Source organism: Polypterus senegalus, chromosome 12, assembly GCF_016835505.1.
Source record: "Polypterus senegalus isolate Bchr_013 chromosome 12, ASM1683550v1, whole genome shotgun sequence".
In the NCBI taxonomy this organism is placed as follows: domain Eukaryota; kingdom Metazoa; phylum Chordata; class Cladistia; order Polypteriformes; family Polypteridae; genus Polypterus; species Polypterus senegalus.
Genome location: NC_053165.1, coordinates 52,094,375 through 52,112,290, shown reverse-complemented (window position 1 = coordinate 52,112,290; position 17,916 = coordinate 52,094,375). Strand labels below are relative to the sequence as shown.

General features: G+C 40.8%; 1 protein-coding gene across 1 annotated transcript in view; it reads left to right on the top strand.

Moving 5' to 3' along the window:
• The window catches only part of sema3bl (sema domain, immunoglobulin domain (Ig), short basic domain, secreted, (semaphorin) 3bl), a 68,584-nt gene that overhangs the window by 27,118 nt on the left and 23,550 nt on the right, over nucleotides 1-17,916 (top strand). Inside the window, exon 2 of the mRNA XM_039771314.1 lies at nucleotides 12,774-12,934. Coding sequence (XP_039627248.1) covers nucleotides 12,774-12,934 — 161 coding nt within the window. The remainder of the gene's footprint in view (nucleotides 1-12,773; nucleotides 12,935-17,916) is intronic.

Sequence of the window (17,916 nt, the reverse complement as noted above, 5' to 3'; positions counted from 1 at the left end):
TTAAGGTACTTCTCCCACTTTTTTTTAAGCAGTGCGCCAGCATGTCACAATATATATTTAACAAATAAAGAAGGAAAAAAATTATTAAACAATGTGGACACAAAAGCCCTCCCCAATTCCCTGCCAGCTTACATATACTATATATGTGAAACCAAACGAAACAATAGACAGTAGTCAGAAAACACATTAATGATAAAAGTCCCAGCACAGTCAAAGACAGCTGGTGCAGATGACGACGGTGTGTGGAATGAAAGTCCTGGGAACATCCCTGTAAAAGAAATGTAAAGTTTTGTCCTACCAGGTTCCAGTTGCAGCATGAACATTTGGCGTGAATGGGAGTGCCTTCCACACAAAGACGTGTTCAACCAAGACAAAATCACACGGACAAGCAGACACAGGACAGCACATACATCCAGATAGAAACTGTAGTCCATGGTGGTTGTAGTTGTAATCTAATAGTGTGTGTGATGCACAGAAACAGATGCAGACAGATGGCCACAATCCCATTGTTGTCTTTTTGGCTCCTTTTTAAACTCATCACTTAATTATCTTTCCCCGCAGCAACTCCTTCACCCTCTGGATCTGCCCAATGGTGTAATACTGCCGGGGCTTCTGGGAGTTGTAGGCAATTTAAGCAGCGCTGCTACAATTGAGTTTTGCAGTTTGCATTTGCCTGGGAAAAGATTTTTTAGTGTCAGGAGTACAAAACTGCTTGCTTAATCGAAATGGGCCTATTTCACTTATCACTACATTCTGTTCATTGAGTTAGTTTGAGTAGCAGATAGCCAACTTATTCTAACATCTCACCCAAATACTTTTTAAGTTCTTTAAGGTTTCTCACAGTTGAAGGAGTTCTGCTGGATTAACTTTATCGATGTCTTTGAGGACTGTAGAGAGCTGCATGAGATCCTCATGTAGTCATCCCTACTTGGACTCAACAGGTTTAATTCCCCGAGCCTGCCAGAGTGTGACATGTCCCTAAGTTCTGGGATGCACCTGCTTGCTCTCATCTGCCCAACTTCAAGTGCTGCTGTTTTTGTAAGGTGGTGACCAGAACTGCACACTGGACCTTAGTGTGGTTTCAGTAGCACAGTCGGAACATAACACCACTTGATTTATATGCTACAGTTTTCACATTTCATTTGCCTTTTCAATTGTCTTCCTATAGTAAATATCATCCCAAAACCTTAAACTTGCAGATTTAAAGTATAATTATTAGCATAATGTATATTCTTTTTGTTTTTAATTGGAGAATTTGCAGGGCTGGAGATGAACGTTGAATTTGCTGGTTGGCAGTTTAAAGTGCAGCTGCTTCATCACCAGATGACCAAACCATTGTCGACACTCTTTTCCTTCTCAGATGTCCACCTCGTGCCCCCAATTTACATCTCTGTCCCTATCATCACCTTTTTAGGTTGTCCACCCTTCTGTCACCAGTACATCTTCTCCGCTTATTCCACTCATGTCAAGGCAGTTATTTAATTGGTCTAAATGACCAGTTCTTCTTTGGTCCAGAGAATTAAATGTTCCTTGAGCACTGTTATTGTACAACACCTTCCTTGTTTTACTCATTCCTATTCTGTCAGTTCTGGAATTGGCCTGCTAAACTCTTCTCTGGCCAATTTATCAATGTTAAGAAAGAAAAAAAAAAGATATTGGAGCAATTAGATGAAAACAGGCCATTCAGCAGAACAAAGATTGCCAATTGTATTCACCTAATTTCTCTAAAATAACTTCAAGTTGAGTTTTGAAGGTCCCCAAAGTTCTATTGTTTTCCACGCTATTTAGTATGACCATAGGTTATTCAGCAGCAAGATATCACATATTTCTCTACCAATAATTAAATATATAGTGTGAAAACAAGAGACCAGAACAGCAAAAAGATTTGGGGCAGCAGTGGAGCAAAAGTTTTAAAAATAAGTGCTTCAAAGGAAAATATGTCCATGCTGATGTTATGAGGCTCTTCCTTAGCCAGCATAGATTCTTCATGGATTTCAACACTGGTCATTGAATGACAATGACAGTGACAGTCAGTATCACGTGGTTTAAGTAAGAGAGGATGCGGAAGGGGCGGGGCTTTGATAATTCAGTAAGGAAGTGATGTCAGTAGTCCTCTCCTCCACTCTAAAACAAATAGTAATCGATTTCATGGTGGTATCATATCAAAATCTATTCCCGTATTTGAAGACTTTCTCGAGGCTCGCTTGAGTAACATTAAATTAGACAGAGTAACATTACATAAACAAACGGCCATGTCTCACATCTAAATTAATCTAAATCTAATCTATTAGGCAGCATAAAGAAGAGGGCCACCTCACTCCTGGACAAACTGGTGAGGAAGGCAGGCTCTATTGTAGGCAAGGATCTGGACAGTTTGACATCTGTGGTAGAGCGACGGGTGCTGAGCAGGCTCCTGTCAATCAATGAGAATCCACTGCATCCACTAAACAGTATCATCTCCAGACAGAAGAGCAGCTGCAGCGACAGACTGCTGTCACCATCCTGCTCCACTGACAGACAGAGGAGATCGTTCCTCCCCCACACTATGTGACTCTTCAGTTCCACCCGGGGGGATAAACGTTAACATTATACAAAGTTATTGTCTGTTATACCTGCATTTTTATCACTGTTTAATTTAATATTGTCCTTTATCAGTATGCTGCTGCTAGAGTATGTGAATTTCCCCTTGGGATTAATAAAGTATCTATCTATCTATCTATCTATCTATCTATCTATCTATCTATCTATCTATCTATCTATCTATCTATCTATCTATCTATCTATCTAAAATATAAACCTTAACCACTTCCAAAAGGCTTTGGGATGAAATATTGGGTAATCAAAAGTCTCCTGTAATTTATTATAAAAGTTTCTGACAGAACATAGATTTTGTTGTTTTTTTTTTTCTTTTTTGCAACTGAAAAATACTTAATTGACCCCTGTATTTAAAAAACATACTATAAAGTTTAGTGACACAAGGTTGCAATTTGAGGGTTTCCTTTCAGGAGCCTTCAGGGAAGTGGTGTCCATTTCTACTCTTGCTTTTTCCCTACTGTTTCTGCATATTTAATCATATTTTATTTTACAAAGCACCTTTCTCCTGTGTAAATTGGCAGCAAAGAGTTCAAGGGAGGCGTTTACCTCAGTGGGACGCCAGTCCATTACAGTTTGTACAGGCAGTCACACACACACACACACATAGGGGGGAAATTATTTTCACAGCATGCCTTTGGAGAAGTCTGGGGTGACCATAAAACTACCTTGGGTTTCTGTGCTATCCAATATGGGCTCCACTAAGCTGCAGTGTTATTTATTATGGGCTCCACTAAGCTGCAGTGCTCTCCACTATGGGCTCGGGTAAGCTGCAGCGCTATTCATTATGAACTCCATAAGGATGTAGTGCTATCCACTATTGGCTCAAATGAGCTGCAGTGCTATTAATTATGGGCTTCACTAAGATATAGTACCATCCACTATGGGCGCTTCCAAGCTGCAGTGTTATTCATTATGGGCTCCATGAGTATTGAGTATGTAGTGCTATTCACTATTAGCTAAGTTAAACTACAATACCTTCCACTATGGGCTCTGCTAAGCTGCAGTGCTATTCATTATGGGCTCCACGAGGATGTAGTGCTATCTGCTCTGTAATTTTACAAACTATGGTACTATGCTGCTGTTTTTGCTGCCTGCTTCTGAGGTTTATTTAAAAACAGGTATGTTAACTATTTCTGTTCAGCAATTAGTTAATTGTTACAAGGCACTCAAGTTTCTAAGGGTATAACAATGGTGGGCGTGTAGTCTGCAGAAACATGCATCAGATTAGGAGCACCCTTTCTTGGCAAATGAAGGCCTCCTGACACTGTTGTTAAAGGTGTAACTACTCTCAAGGCGCCCATAATGAAGCAGAAGAAGAGGGACCAGAATGTCCTGCCTTCAGAGAGATGCCAATGTGTCCGTCTAACTTTGGAGTTGGCAATAAGCAGAGAGATTTGGGACTTTATGGTGTTTAAGAGTGAATGAAAAATAATCATGTGCTCTACTGGAATAGAAACCTGATGAATGTTTAGCAATGCAATGCCTAAAAACAACAGTAGAGCTCTCTGCATGATTGTGGTTTAAAAAATGCAGAAGAGGAAGCATGAAACAGAAAGGCAGTCATTTAATTTAGAGGTAGTGTGGTGCCTTCAGGAGGCAGAATGTACTGTCTAAGAATGAAACAAAAACAGCAGAAAGGGGCACTTGTTGAGTTTTAGTAGATTAATTAAGAAAAAAAAACATATATATATATAATGAATTAATAAATCAATAATGAATGGGGAATAGCATATTGCTCAGTTTTGGTTTTGGGATAAGAATAATGGTAGAGTCTCATACATTATCTATGATTGCTTTCAAAAGATAAAAAAGCAGAAAGGGAAGCCTGTAACCTCATGCATTTCACATTTACATTTATGGTTTTTCTGCTTATCAGATGCTTTTAACCAAAGCAACTTACAAAAAAGGTCAACACAAGTGAGTAAAAATCAGCCTGGGGGACTGTTTGGGAAGAAGTGTTACATGACTTCTTGTTCTTCTTCTTTCGGCTGCTCCTGTTACGGGTCGCCACAGCAGATCATCTTCTTCCATATCATTCTGTCCTCTGCATCTTGCTCTGTTACACCCATCACCTGCATGTCCTCTCTCACCACATCCATAAACCTTCTCTTAGGCCTTCCTCTTCCCTGGCAGCTCTATCCTTAGCATTCTTCTCCCAATATATCCAGCATCTCTCCTCTGCACATGTCCAAACCAACGCAATCTCGCCTCTCTGACTTTGTCTTCCAACTGTCCAACCTAAGCAGACCCTCTAATGTACTCGTTCCTAATCCTGTCCATCCTCGTCACACCCAATGCAAATCCGACCATCTTTAACTCTGCCACGTCCAGCTGTGTTACACAGAAGTATTACACAACAAGGGAGTACAATTGATCACCACAAGTGAAGAGCTCAGAAAACCTTGTTGGACACAAACATCTGTTAGACATTCATTCACCAAACAAGGGGGTCTCCAAATCCTCCAAATGTGTGTCTAGAATGTTATAAATGCGAGAGTTTGACCACACTTCTGACAGAGTCTTCATTGACGGAGGTCTCGTCTGCTTTCTTTCTGTAGCTCTTGAAGTAATGGTTTAGAGCAGGAGACTTTGAAACATTCAAAGGAGACATCAGACTTGCAGGTCCTGTTGAACCATCGGTCAGCAAATGTGTAAAAGTGAAACACAGTCTGGTGCATTGAGGGACAGAAGAGGGCGACTTGGATAAGTCATCTTAAACTTGTGACTGATTTTGAAATGCTTGCTTAAGTCGTAAACTAGAAATGAACGGCCAAACTGTCTTGCTGCTAAGCTCAGTACACCACAGAATGAGAGCCTAACACACATTGGTGCTTGGATTAATTGAAAGACGCTCCTGTGTCTTCTAATGAATAATTTTTGTGAAATAATTCCATGTAGAAGTGGCAGCATTTTGGATTGTAATTAAAACATGAAGAAATCAACGTTCCCCATTTTACTGGATGCTATTGAGAAGAAGAATGAAAGGTGTTTTTCTATCTAATTATGGTTTGAGTGACAAATGTTGATAACAAACTATTAGCCTTATTGAAACACAATGTGAAAAATGTGGAAAGGGGGAACTTGGCACTTTTAGTGAGATGTGAATGCTCATTAATGGAGCAAGAGCTGGAGGCCCTCTGTTAACTTAATTTAGGGTTAGCGCACCCTGGAAATATGAGGATGAAAAAAATAATTTGATCCTGGCAAGTATGCCGAGAGCAGGATAAAGATCGCCTTGTGTTTTATGGACCCTAGTCTTGGTTTGACAGCTTCCCCCCACCCAGCCTTAATTTTCATCCAGATACCATCCGCGTTAAAACGTAGGGTGGAAGCTGCCGAAAGCCAAAGCTGGAACAAGTGTGACAATTGTGTTTGGGCCTGATAAGCGTTAACATTAAGCACTTCCAGATGCTCTGTGCTCCCACGTTCCTGCATTGACCATTTGCTTACTTGGCTAGTGGCGTGAGGGGCTTTACAGGGGCGAAACTTCACTTGCTGTAATTGTGGGCTGCCTGAGCCTAACCTGATCTATCTGATTTCACTTCAGTGTTTGAAGATTAGCATGATGTAAAGACAGTGCCATTGGGTTAATCTCTGTTTACTGAAAGAAGCAAAACTTTGACCAATCTGGAGAAGCAATCTCACTTTAACTTGGCCTTTGATCACCATGTTTTCAGCTGGGAGAAGCTCCTGATCCTCATGGATCTAAGCCAGGAAAACTTGTCACTTATATTCCTATCCAAATCACTGGACCACTATTTTTAATGTCAGCCAGTTCTGATGAGGTTCCTCGCACCTTCACCCTCTTCTCCCTGTGTCTGAGCCAATTCTGTGTCCATTCACACACAACACCCTGAATTTCCAATTTGTTTAGTCTGATGCCCTACCTCTCGTGTGGCATCTTATCAAATGCTTTCCGAAAGTCGAAATAAATAATATCATATACACCACAAAGGAGAATCACATTCGAGAATATCCTGAATTTGGTGGAGTAAGTATATTGAAATAATGGATTTATCGTGACTGTTTTAAGCTTATTTTATAAATGTATTATTACAATTTTGTTTATATGGTATTAAATGGGCAGCAAAGTGGTGCAGTGGTTGGCACTGCTACCACACAGCTTCACAGCCTTGTGTTTAGATTTAAACTTTTAGTCACCATCTGTGTGAAGTCAGAACGTTCTTCTGGAGCTGGTGAGGGTTTGTTTTTCTGTGGGCACTTGAGTGTGCACAGTTCTGATTACTTGGCGATGTTAAATTGGCACTTTAAGAGTGGTTCTGAGTGCCTGAGTGAGTCCTTGCTCCCTGTTCAGGATTGTTAACTCCTTGCTCCCAGTTCCTTGACCCTAAACTGAATTTGAGATTCACAAATGCATGAATTGATGTTCCATGTTAACTTATACAAGGAGGCTTATTGTCATGTCATGTCATCTTCCAACCCACTATATATTAACACCGGGTCATGGGGGTCCACTGGAGCCAATCCCAGCCAACACAGGGTGCAAGGCAGAAACAAATTCCTGGGCAGGGTGCCAGCCCACCGCAGGGCAATTCTTACTGTTTTCATATTTAATTCAATATCACTATACCATTATTGTGCCACCCTATTGGCTTGGGATTTGTTTTTTGAATTGTTCTTTCACAACTTACACACAGGTCATAGAGTAGAAAGCTCTCAAGGAGAGCTGCTGTTTGTCTACCTGTTTTATTTTACTAATAAAGTCCACGCAGATAGAAATCTCTTGTGAACTGGTGTTTGCTTACGGCACAGAGCCTGTGCTCAATGAGCGCCGTGCCAGAATGCAGGTCGCAAGTGCACTTTGTCTAGACGATGGAAATGCACGCCAGTCCTATCTATGTTTTTCCCAAAGTTTTGGGAAAAAAAAGATTTTTTATTTTTTTATTTTATAATAATTAACTTTTCTAATCTGCACTGCAGCATTACAGCCCCTTTTGAGGTGGTTGTGATGACTAAAAGCACCCTAGTTGTCATTTACATCTGTTTACAGCAGGTTGTTCACTTGACGCTGGTCATATAGTATCCTGCTATTTTATGGTGTGTTAAGCCAATGTCACATTACGCAACTTCTAGTTGTGGAGGATTGTAGATTTGCTGAACACAGTTGCTGGACCAGGTTAATTTAAACAACAGAAAATGGCTGCCCATGACTGAGAAGGAGGAAACCGGACCACCTGGAGGAAACCCAAGCAGACGCATAAGAGGAAACTACACGTAGGGATGACCTGGGATACAAACCCTGCTCTCCCATGCCGCCCATCCTCTAGTCAACTTATTCAAGTTAGGTTGTCAAGAGCCAGGGGCTTGAAGGCTCCAGTTTGAAGAGGTGTCTATCATAGTCAAACCCCTATGACCACGTGGAGAATGTGCCTCTCAACTCTGTGATGCCCGAACTCAAGTGATTGCACATCACCGCATGGATGGGAGCAAGCAGAGGTGCACTTCAAAACTTTACACCATCTGCTGGGCCTTATTATCCAATGGGCAACATATCCCCCCTGCTGGGAGATGATCCTCTTAGGCTCCTGTGGAAACCCAGAAGTTTGGGAAAAGAATGCAGCGGAACGAGATGCTTTTCACGCTTAGCGCCTCTGTGTGTTTGAGCCCCGCACAACTTCACCCTTTGAAGCTCTGTCTAAAGGATTTAGTTTTTTGGCTAAGCACACCATTTTTTTGTTTCACACTCCCTGGGTAGAATTAAACAATTTAAGGGCAGCATTGTGCTGCCTCCCCACTCCAGGGACCAGAGTTGATTTCCTGGACTCCACACTGCTTAGGTAGAGTTTGCATTTTCTCCCAGCATTCCTGTGGATTTCCTCTGAGTGCTCCACATTTGCAAATGTGTAAAGCGTAGGCTGCTGCTGGACTGTAAATTGCCCGTTGTCAATGGTGGACTGGTATCCCATTCCGGCTTTGTCCGTCCATTGTGCTTTGTGCTTTCCTGATATTCTTCTGACAAATAATAATAAGTGAGTTCATAAAAAAGAATGAATTATGATCAGCCTGCATGATACAGAATCCACGATGGTTGTGCATGTTAGTGCTACCCACTATCAGGGCTGAGCTGAATGCCAGTCTCGCTCCATGTATTCATGCATTTTACAGACCTTCATTATGCATGAAAACATGGAAAACAATGCAGTAAGAAACAGAGGAGAGTGCAGAGATCACATCTCCACATACTAACTAAACGTGGACCACCCCGAAGCTGCTGTGCTCGATGACAGGATTTACACTTTTAAATTTGGGGTTTTCCCTGTCAAACCTGCCTGAGTTGGAATCCTTGAGGAGCGATCGCCTGTCAACATCCCCCGTACTGTGAGACTGTGTGGGGGGCGACCTACATGGCATGGCAGCTTGTCTGTCACCGGGCCGAGGGCTTGCTGCCTCTCCGCTGTGCCGCATGGATTTCCGCCTGGAGGGCAAATCAAGTCGTAACAGCAGAAAAGAAATCAGACTGGCTGAGATGGCGGCATTTTGGAGGATGTGTGCTCTTAAGGGTGACATGTTAAAGTGGCAGGGATGCAGAAAGTAGTAGTAGTAGTAGTAGTACAAAAGTCAGCTCCTAGGGGACATCAAAACCTGGGACAGGTGCCACTGCCTTTTAGGATATGAAATGTTTCACATATTTAGCAAAGGATTTGAGGGTATGTCCTTCTGCCTTTTGCCTCAAAGCTCTTCTTGTCATTTCTTATTCTGGGAACAGGTTCACTTCGAAATTCTCCTCTGAGAACAGAAGACCTTTCTCGGTTTCTTCACTTTTGATTAAATTGAGTTTATAGATCATGCGGTCATTACTTTCACATGTGTACAGAGCACAGTGAAATTCTTACTTGCAGGTGCTAATCAACTTATAACATGTTGTTGCTCACCGGCACCATGATTAATGAGCCTTACCTTAAGACTTCTGCCTTCCTCACCTGAAAATTCTCCAAACATATATATATTTAATGTGATATATAGTTGGTCGCAGTTGCTTTTTGAGCGATCAGATGACTTCTCTCAGGTCTGTTGGTTCCATCATTATTTCCCAGAGTCCTGCCGACTACGCCAATTGAATAAATCAAGAGAGACGTTTAATTGATGGGTTAAAGTTTCACCTTGGTAACCCTGTTTAATGGTAGTGAAATGAAATAGGACAAAGAAAAGAGCAAATGTGGGTGATAAAAAAGGCTTCTACCGAGAATAAACAAAAGGAGAATGAAGTCACATCTGACTTGGAGCTCCATTGTCCTACATCACAGGTCTTTAAGGAACACCAATTTCTGGTTGCCATTGTAGCAGACTCCCAGAAGTGGTGAGTCTTCCATGGTCAATACAAAAGTGATATCTGTTGTCCTCCAGTCGACGTCCTTCTGAACTGTAGGCATGATAGGAGGGGTTACTAGCAACAGCGTCCCCTCTTGACTTGGAGTGGTATTGCTTACCTTCCCTTGCTGGAGCCCTAAGGATACCGTCTAAGCACTCATGAATGATATTATACACACAACCTATATAAATGTGCAGATTTAAGTAAAAAGTATTCATTGCACAAGAAAAAACAAAATGGCTTTCAGAATTCAAGTCTTTATTATTACTGTTACTCTTATAAGGTTCTAGTTTCATGATGTGAGTCATAGGTTTCTACTTCATGGCTGTGCTTGATTGGTTGCATTTGCTTTATTTTAATCAACACAGAGCTGGACATAAATTGATATCTGGAATTTAGCAACATTCTGTTTTGTAACTTTATTAAATATGTAAAAAAAAAGAAAATATCTTTTCCAGATTATAATACTATTGTTTTCTTGTAGTAGAGTCACCATGAGAATGACTTCTGAGAGCACATGGCTTCGGGCTCATCTGCCATATTGACTCACAAGCTGGGAAGTCCAATAAATGAAATTGCCTTCCATTATTAGAGAGTCATAAGGAGCTGGAGTGTATGGGGTGCCAGTCCTCACCCACACACAGCTGGTCTTACTCATGCCAGGGCAATATGGAGTCCGTATTTCATTTAATGTGCATGCCTATCAGATGGGGATGGAAGCTGGTGAACCCAAAGAAATCCGGAGTAGACACGATGGGAACAGAAAGTGACTGGGCTAGAAATTGAAAACAAAAGTACCTGAAATCCGGCACTTTGGGGAGCTGCTCATGTCTTATCTACAAGGTAGACACCACTCTTTTTAAGTAAAGGCCATGAGCTCAGATTTGGGGATGCTAATTGTCATGTTTGCTACATTAAAGTCGGCAGTGAACAGCTCCTCATGGTGCACCAGAGATCTGATCAAAAGGACAATGTCAGCTGGCAGAGGTTAAAAACTCGAGCCTCTAAACTAGAAGAGCCCTGCTGTGCCTGGATATCATAAAGAGGAAATGAGACACCATTGTCGGACTTCAGTGCTTTCTTTACAAACTTCACGCCAAGTATCCAAACACAGGTCTAACTTTAAAAGTACAGAAACCTCAAAACGTATAACCTTGTAGCACATTCTTCTCATGTCTCCACAGGGTTTTGTTAGGATACCCAAGCTTTCACCCCACATCTCAAAGGTCGGATTAAGTAGTGACTCGAAATTCCCCTAATGTCAGAGTTCTGTCAGTGAGTTCTGAATGCTGTTTTGTTAGGTTTTGCCTTTTTTTGTTCCTGCTTTCCTTTTTAACTTGTTTCTTTTCTAGTTTGACTATTAAATCATTTGTTGTATAAGTTTGGCTTGATTTCATGGAATGTTATTTTCTTGAAATAATATTTATAAATAGGAGAGAGAGAGAGAGAGAGAGAGAGAGAGTATGTGTGCTAATACATTTCAGTGGCTCACCTCTTTTGCGTTGCACCCTTCTTCCACCATCTAATGATCCCGGCAGAGCCATCAAGTAAGTTCTTTGTGTAGACATCAAAAATGTTACATAAAGATACAAGACATGAGCCACTGAGGCTACGACCACACTACCACATCTGCTCGCACTTGTATTTCTGCATCGTTTACAAAAATACCTCTGCCTAAACGGAAACGGCCGAAAACGTCTATGACGGCGCGCTCCGTAGACACTGAGCATGCGCGCACCAGCGGCAAACTCCGTGAATCGACTGTGTAGTGAAAAATTACCAGAGCCCCGTGAAAACATCCGATTCCCTGCGTTTCCAAAACTGTCAGCACAGGCAGGACTTCGATAGCGCCTTTACAGCATAGAAAAAAGAAAGCCATTCTTTATGGAGTCTCCTGTCACGTTAATGCGCTGATTACAGTTGAAAGTAGTTGTCCAAAGAACTGGCGATGGACAGTCCATGGCAATCGGAGCGCAACTTGTACCAAACAACATTTGTAAAACTAACTCAATGGAGGCAATAAATAAATACATTTGTATGTCTATTTTTTCGGCTAACTGCATTGTGCTCTATTGTCGCTCCCTGTCCTGTAATATTGTTAATAACGGCTGCATTCTACTTAACACCATGTTATTGATTTCACAGCAGAACGCGGTCGTCTTTGCTGAACAGACAGTTTCAGTAATAAATGATGATTAAAGGCTTTTAACCGGTTATTTACAATCTGATTTTCACAGGGTTCTGAATTTTCACTACAACGGTAACGTCGCCGACTATGGGATTTATCGCAAAACAGTAGCGACTGGTAAATAATTTGCATTCTCGCAGCAATGTAAGCAGCATTCATATTTTACAAAATGTAGATGCATACTGGTAGGCAGCAGAAGCGCCATGGAAAGCAAATCTTTTATGCCCAATATAAGGAAAACGTTTTCTTCTGTGAAGGGTGATCAGTCGGGGAATGAGCCATTGTAATGAGCAAGATCCAATTGAGACAAACAGGAACCAATCAGAGCGTGATTTCGGAAAACCGCGTTTACCTGCATCCACAACGAACCGCTCATACAGCTCTGAAGAGGCTTTTAAAAAAAAGCTTTGTTCTCAGTAGTGTGGACAAAATGCGAAAATGTAGTCCTGCTCCTAAAATGAGTACTTCTAGTTAACAGTAACTTAACAAAATAGATAGGCCAAATGCTTTTTTTTTTTTTTTTGCTGACATTTTAATTATGATGATACATAGCATGCAGTTTATCGTTCAAGCCACGAAAGTTCAGCAACATCGGCTGGAGAAAGTCCCCATGAAGATATCACAGACATTTTTTGACAATCTTCTTTTATTCTTTTGCAGATCTTCAGTCTACAAACCGATCCTCGATTTTTACGGGACAGCGAGGTATCATCAACTTGAGTTCCATGTTTCTCGATGAGTACCACGACCGTCTCTTTTTAGGTGGTAAAGATGTTCTGTATTCTCTGCGGCTGGACCACAACAACCTTGATGCCAGAGAGGTAACTGTGCCCGTTTTTTTTCTTTTCAAAAATAGCAGGGCTCTTGCCAACATATGACCTTCTTGTAGTCCCACGTTTGGCATTTCCCCAGTCAGTCTACAATTGGAATTTCTAATGAGAAATTAGTGCTTCAGAAATTCAAAGCAGTCATTGCTCCAATTTTCCGATACTTGTTTTGTAAAAAAAGTAGATGTTTATCATCATAACATGACCCTGTTATATACTGTCTGTTTATAAATGGGTTAAATTTCAGCCTTCCTTTAATTTTATTTTAGCCCGTGTAGCAGTCCAGTCATGGCCTCCCTAAGGCACTATACAGATTCAAAACAACTTTTTGGGCTTATATTGTAGGCTTTTGGCTCTGGACCCAGTGGACTGTTGGCTCCCCTCACTGCCTTCCAGCTAGGCCAACCCTTTATTGAGCAGCTGTGCATTATTATGGTTCAACATGACAGAAATTAGCGCCAGGGTACAATGTCAAAACAGAAGGAAATTGTTAGGAGTGAAGGCAATGTGTCTGTCCTAATTTAACGTTTGTCAGGATAAGAATTAGGCGAGGGAGTCACTTTTAGACAGGCTTTGGCAGCCTCGTGAAAATAGAGTTCTCACTGCGGTTCTCTCTGATTAGCTCACAGTATAAGCATTCATGTTTGTAAATGTCACCAGAAAAGAGCAGGTCAACTTGAGACCACTGTGACCATTTAGCACCACAGTTTGCTTGTTGTATAAGCATTCATTCATAGGAGGACATCACCTTGTATCTACTGAGACCATCAACACTACAGTTAGCTCACTGCGCTAAAGGTCATTCTGGAGGGAACAAGTCGATTCAGACCATCAGCACCAAGAGTTAGCTGGCAGTATGAGTGTTTATTCTGAAAGTGTGTCCTGCAAGGAACTAGTCAAAATGACACTGTTGTGCCAGACTGGGTCACCATACGTGAGTTCATTCTACAAGTGTCATAGAGCATAGAAGAAGTCAACGAAAGACCACAGTTAGCTGAGAGTAGGAGTGTCACCTAACACTATTGAGACCATCATCACCAGCATGAAGATTCATTCTGGGATTGTCATACGGGAAGAAGGAGGCAACCCAGGCCTGTTGAATTCACCACCATCACAAATAGATCACTAGACTGATGTCCAGTACGATCTGGAAAGAACAAGTCAACCTGACACCCATCATCACCACAGTTAGCTGACAGTATGACCGTTCATTCTGGAAGTGTCCACTGGAAAGAGCACGCTAACCCAACACCATTGAGGTTATTATCACCACTGTTCACAGTTCACTGCATGAGGATTCATTCTATGATTGTCATACAGGAAGAAGGAGACAACCCAAACCTGCTGAGTCAATCACCATCATGGATAGCTCACTGTATTGATGCTTATTTCATAAGCATTATCTGGAAAGAACAGGTCAACCTGAAAATGTTAAGACTATCACTGCCATAGTCAGCTGACAGTGTGACTGTTTATTCTGAAAGTGTCATCTGGAAAGGACAAGGTAACCTGACGCCATTGAGGCCATCATCCCCACAGCTCAGTTCATGAAGATTCTCACACAGGAGGAAGAGGGAGGCAACCCAAAAGTGGTGAGCTCATCACCATCATGAATAGATCATCACTACATTGATGTTTATTTTGTAAGTGTTGTCTGGAAAGAGCAAATCAACCTGACACCCATCATCACTATAGTTATACAGTCATCACTGACAGTAGGATCATTCATTCTGAAAATGTCAGAAAAAGTCAACCTGGCACTGTTGAGGCTGTTAACACCACAGTTCACAGTTCAGTGCAGGAAGACTGCGACACAGGAAGGAGGAGGAGTTAGCAAAAGACCATTGAGCCCCTCAACACCGTGGACAGTTCATATATGAGTAATCATTCAGAAAGGATAACCTGACAAGAATAAGTCAATTTGAAACCATTGAGCCCATCACCACTGTCGATGACTCACTGTACATATGTTCATTCATTAAGTATCACTCACAAAGACCAAGTGAACTTGAGACCATTGTGCCAATCAGCAATTTTTACTCACTATATTCAGGTTTGCTCTTCAACTGGTCAAGTCTGTGTAAGACAATTGAGCCCATCATAGCTACAATTAGATCTCTGCATGAACATTCAGTCGGTGACTATAACTCAGCAAGAAGGAGTCAACACAAGACTGTTGAACCTATCAGCACCCCAGTTGACTCACAATATGAGCATTTGTTCTGCAAGGGTCATTTGTGAAGAGCAAGTCAATTTGAAATGGTTGATCCCGATATCACTCAAGGACAGGTCGTAGTATAATCTTTTTTTTCCTCCAAGTGCCTTACAGAAGGAACGAGTCAACTGAAGACTACTGAGTCAAAAAGTACCATGGTTAGACCACTGCACCAAAGTTCATTCTTTAAGTGTCACCCAGAACGAACAAGTCAACTAGTGCTCATCAACACCTTGGGCAGCCTACTATATCTATATGAGAGTTCACTCTGCAAGTGTTGCCTAGAAAGAACAAGTCAACCTGAGAAGGCTGCTCCCATCTTTAGCACAGTTACCTCCCCACAACTGTCACGCAGAAAGGAGAAGTCAACCCAAGACTGTTGAACCAAGCAGGACCCCATTCCTTCAGCATTGGATCGTCTGGCTGAACTGCTCATAGGACTTTTGAATATGGTCTTCTGTAAGATTAGGCCTTCAGCAGAGACGTCCATGTGGCTAAGCAGCAGATCTTACCTTCAGCCAGACTGTGTTTTCACTTTGGCTTTTAGCCTCAGTTTTTGGTTTAGAGATGTTAGATTGAGTCTTTAGTTTGGCCAAGGTTAAATGTGTCCTTCTGCAAAGGTTTCTGGCCTTTAAAATTGTCATTCTTTAAGAAATGTTGCAGGCCTGTCATTTGAAAGGATTTGATTCGGTCCTTCAGTATGAACTGAATCCTAGTTTATAAGACTATGATTTGAGTCTACACTTTAGGAGGAATCTTTTCTTGGATCAGGGTTGAGTTTGGCCATCATAATAACACTTTGATGTAGAAGGTCCTGCTATAGCCCAGATTTTGCTTCTGTCTTTCAGAAGGACCTTATGTATGACTGCCCCTCAGTGGAACCTTTACTGGACAGAGTTTTGTGTGTGTCCATTTGACAGATATTTAAAGGGCAGGATTTTGATTTTCAACTTTAGTTTGATGTTTTGTAGGTTTGGATTATAATTTTGTCCTTCAGTATGGACTTTTGTGGGTCTTTCGGTGAGACCTTAAGTTGCACTGGGCTTTGATTTTGTCCATCAAAAGGACATCTTTCAGGACAAGGTTTTGACTCTTCAGATGGACCTTTTTTCAGACTCAGTCTTTTTACTTTCTCATATATATATAGTGTAGAGAAAGTATAGGAATCATGAAAAAATTCGACTTCAACATTTTAATGAATCTTGACGTTTTACACTTTCCTGAGTCCGAGAATATCATTTTTGAAATTATCTCTGTCTCTGTAGCTCGAAAACGCTTTGCCCTGGTGAATTTTGTACACCTGCTTTATATCAAAAATAAGGAACCCTATCAACTTTTGGGCCACTTCTGGCAAATGGAAGTGGTACTTTAACTGAATACTTTTGCGAATTTTCAAGTAAATTATGGTTATAATTACAGATGGATGATTCAAATTTTGTTTAGATATTTATGATGATAAAAAGCAAACAGATATGAAATTTGAGAAGAATTTCTCAACTGGAAATAGTATTTGATTTAAACATCCATCCAAATTTTTTGTATCATGGAAATATAAATGTGTACACGATATTTAAAACTGAATTCAATATAACACATTTTTCAATTACTATTATTAATTTGTACATAATTAGTTTAACAATAATGTGTAAACATTGAACATACCCTGTAAATATAAAGATGTAATGGGAACAATAAGCTGCTACGTCCCCATCGTGTTCCTGGTAATACATTTAATTTTATGATTTTATTTTTATTTCCGCCATCATTATCATAATTAAATGTAGCTAAATGCAGTTTTACATATAGCAATTTATTGCAACAAATATTATTTAATACTAACACTTTTTCTATGTTTTTAGGCGACTATAACTCTTTTTACTTTGCACATAATCTAGGTAATGCATATGTAATCATGAAAAAATTCCACCACCGTTTTCAACCTCCCTAAGTGCGAAAATATCATTTTAATATGAAATTTGATTACAAATAGAGATAAAAGATTGTGTATCAATATTATCAATTAGTTGAGAAACAAAGAGATATGATATTTGAGAAATATTGTGCAACTGGAAGTCATTCTGATGGCCTTTTCCTCTATCTCAGTATACGAGAAAGTCGAGGGGAGCCCACTCACGATGTATTTCTTTTTTTTTTTTGGACAGAGTTTTGAATGTGTCCTTTAGTTGTCTCTTTTGTGGACCGAAGAACTGACTCTGTCTTTCAGTGAGACGACGTCCCTGGATTTTAGCCTTCTGTAGGACCTTTGATAGGACTAGCTTTCTTTCTGTCTTTTAGGAAGACCTTGATTATGCTCTTGGACTTAATTCTCACTATGTTGTAAAGCAGGACATTTGTTTGAATAGGATTTCATTCAGCCCTTTAATGGAACCTGTTGCAGATGGCTTGTCCTTCAATGGGATCTTTACTGTCCTTCAGTAGAATATTTTGTGGGACAGAGTTTCAGATGGGTCCTTTTGTAGAAACTTTTGTTATTCTGGGCTTTGTTAGGAGCTGTAGGAGGACTGACCATTACATGCAACCTTCATCAGAATATTATTGAGTATTTTTTAAAATAGCCGGACAGCCCTAGACACTTTCTAGGTCTTTAAGATCAACGTAGGCACACCAGCGACAGAAGTACCTTGTCTGTTCAATCTTTAGATCCTCAGGCCATAGCGTGTATTGTGAAAGCGGTTTGTGACTTTAGGAAACTGAGAGGAAGGAAGGGGACTGTAATAGAAGCCTTTCTGCTATATTAGTA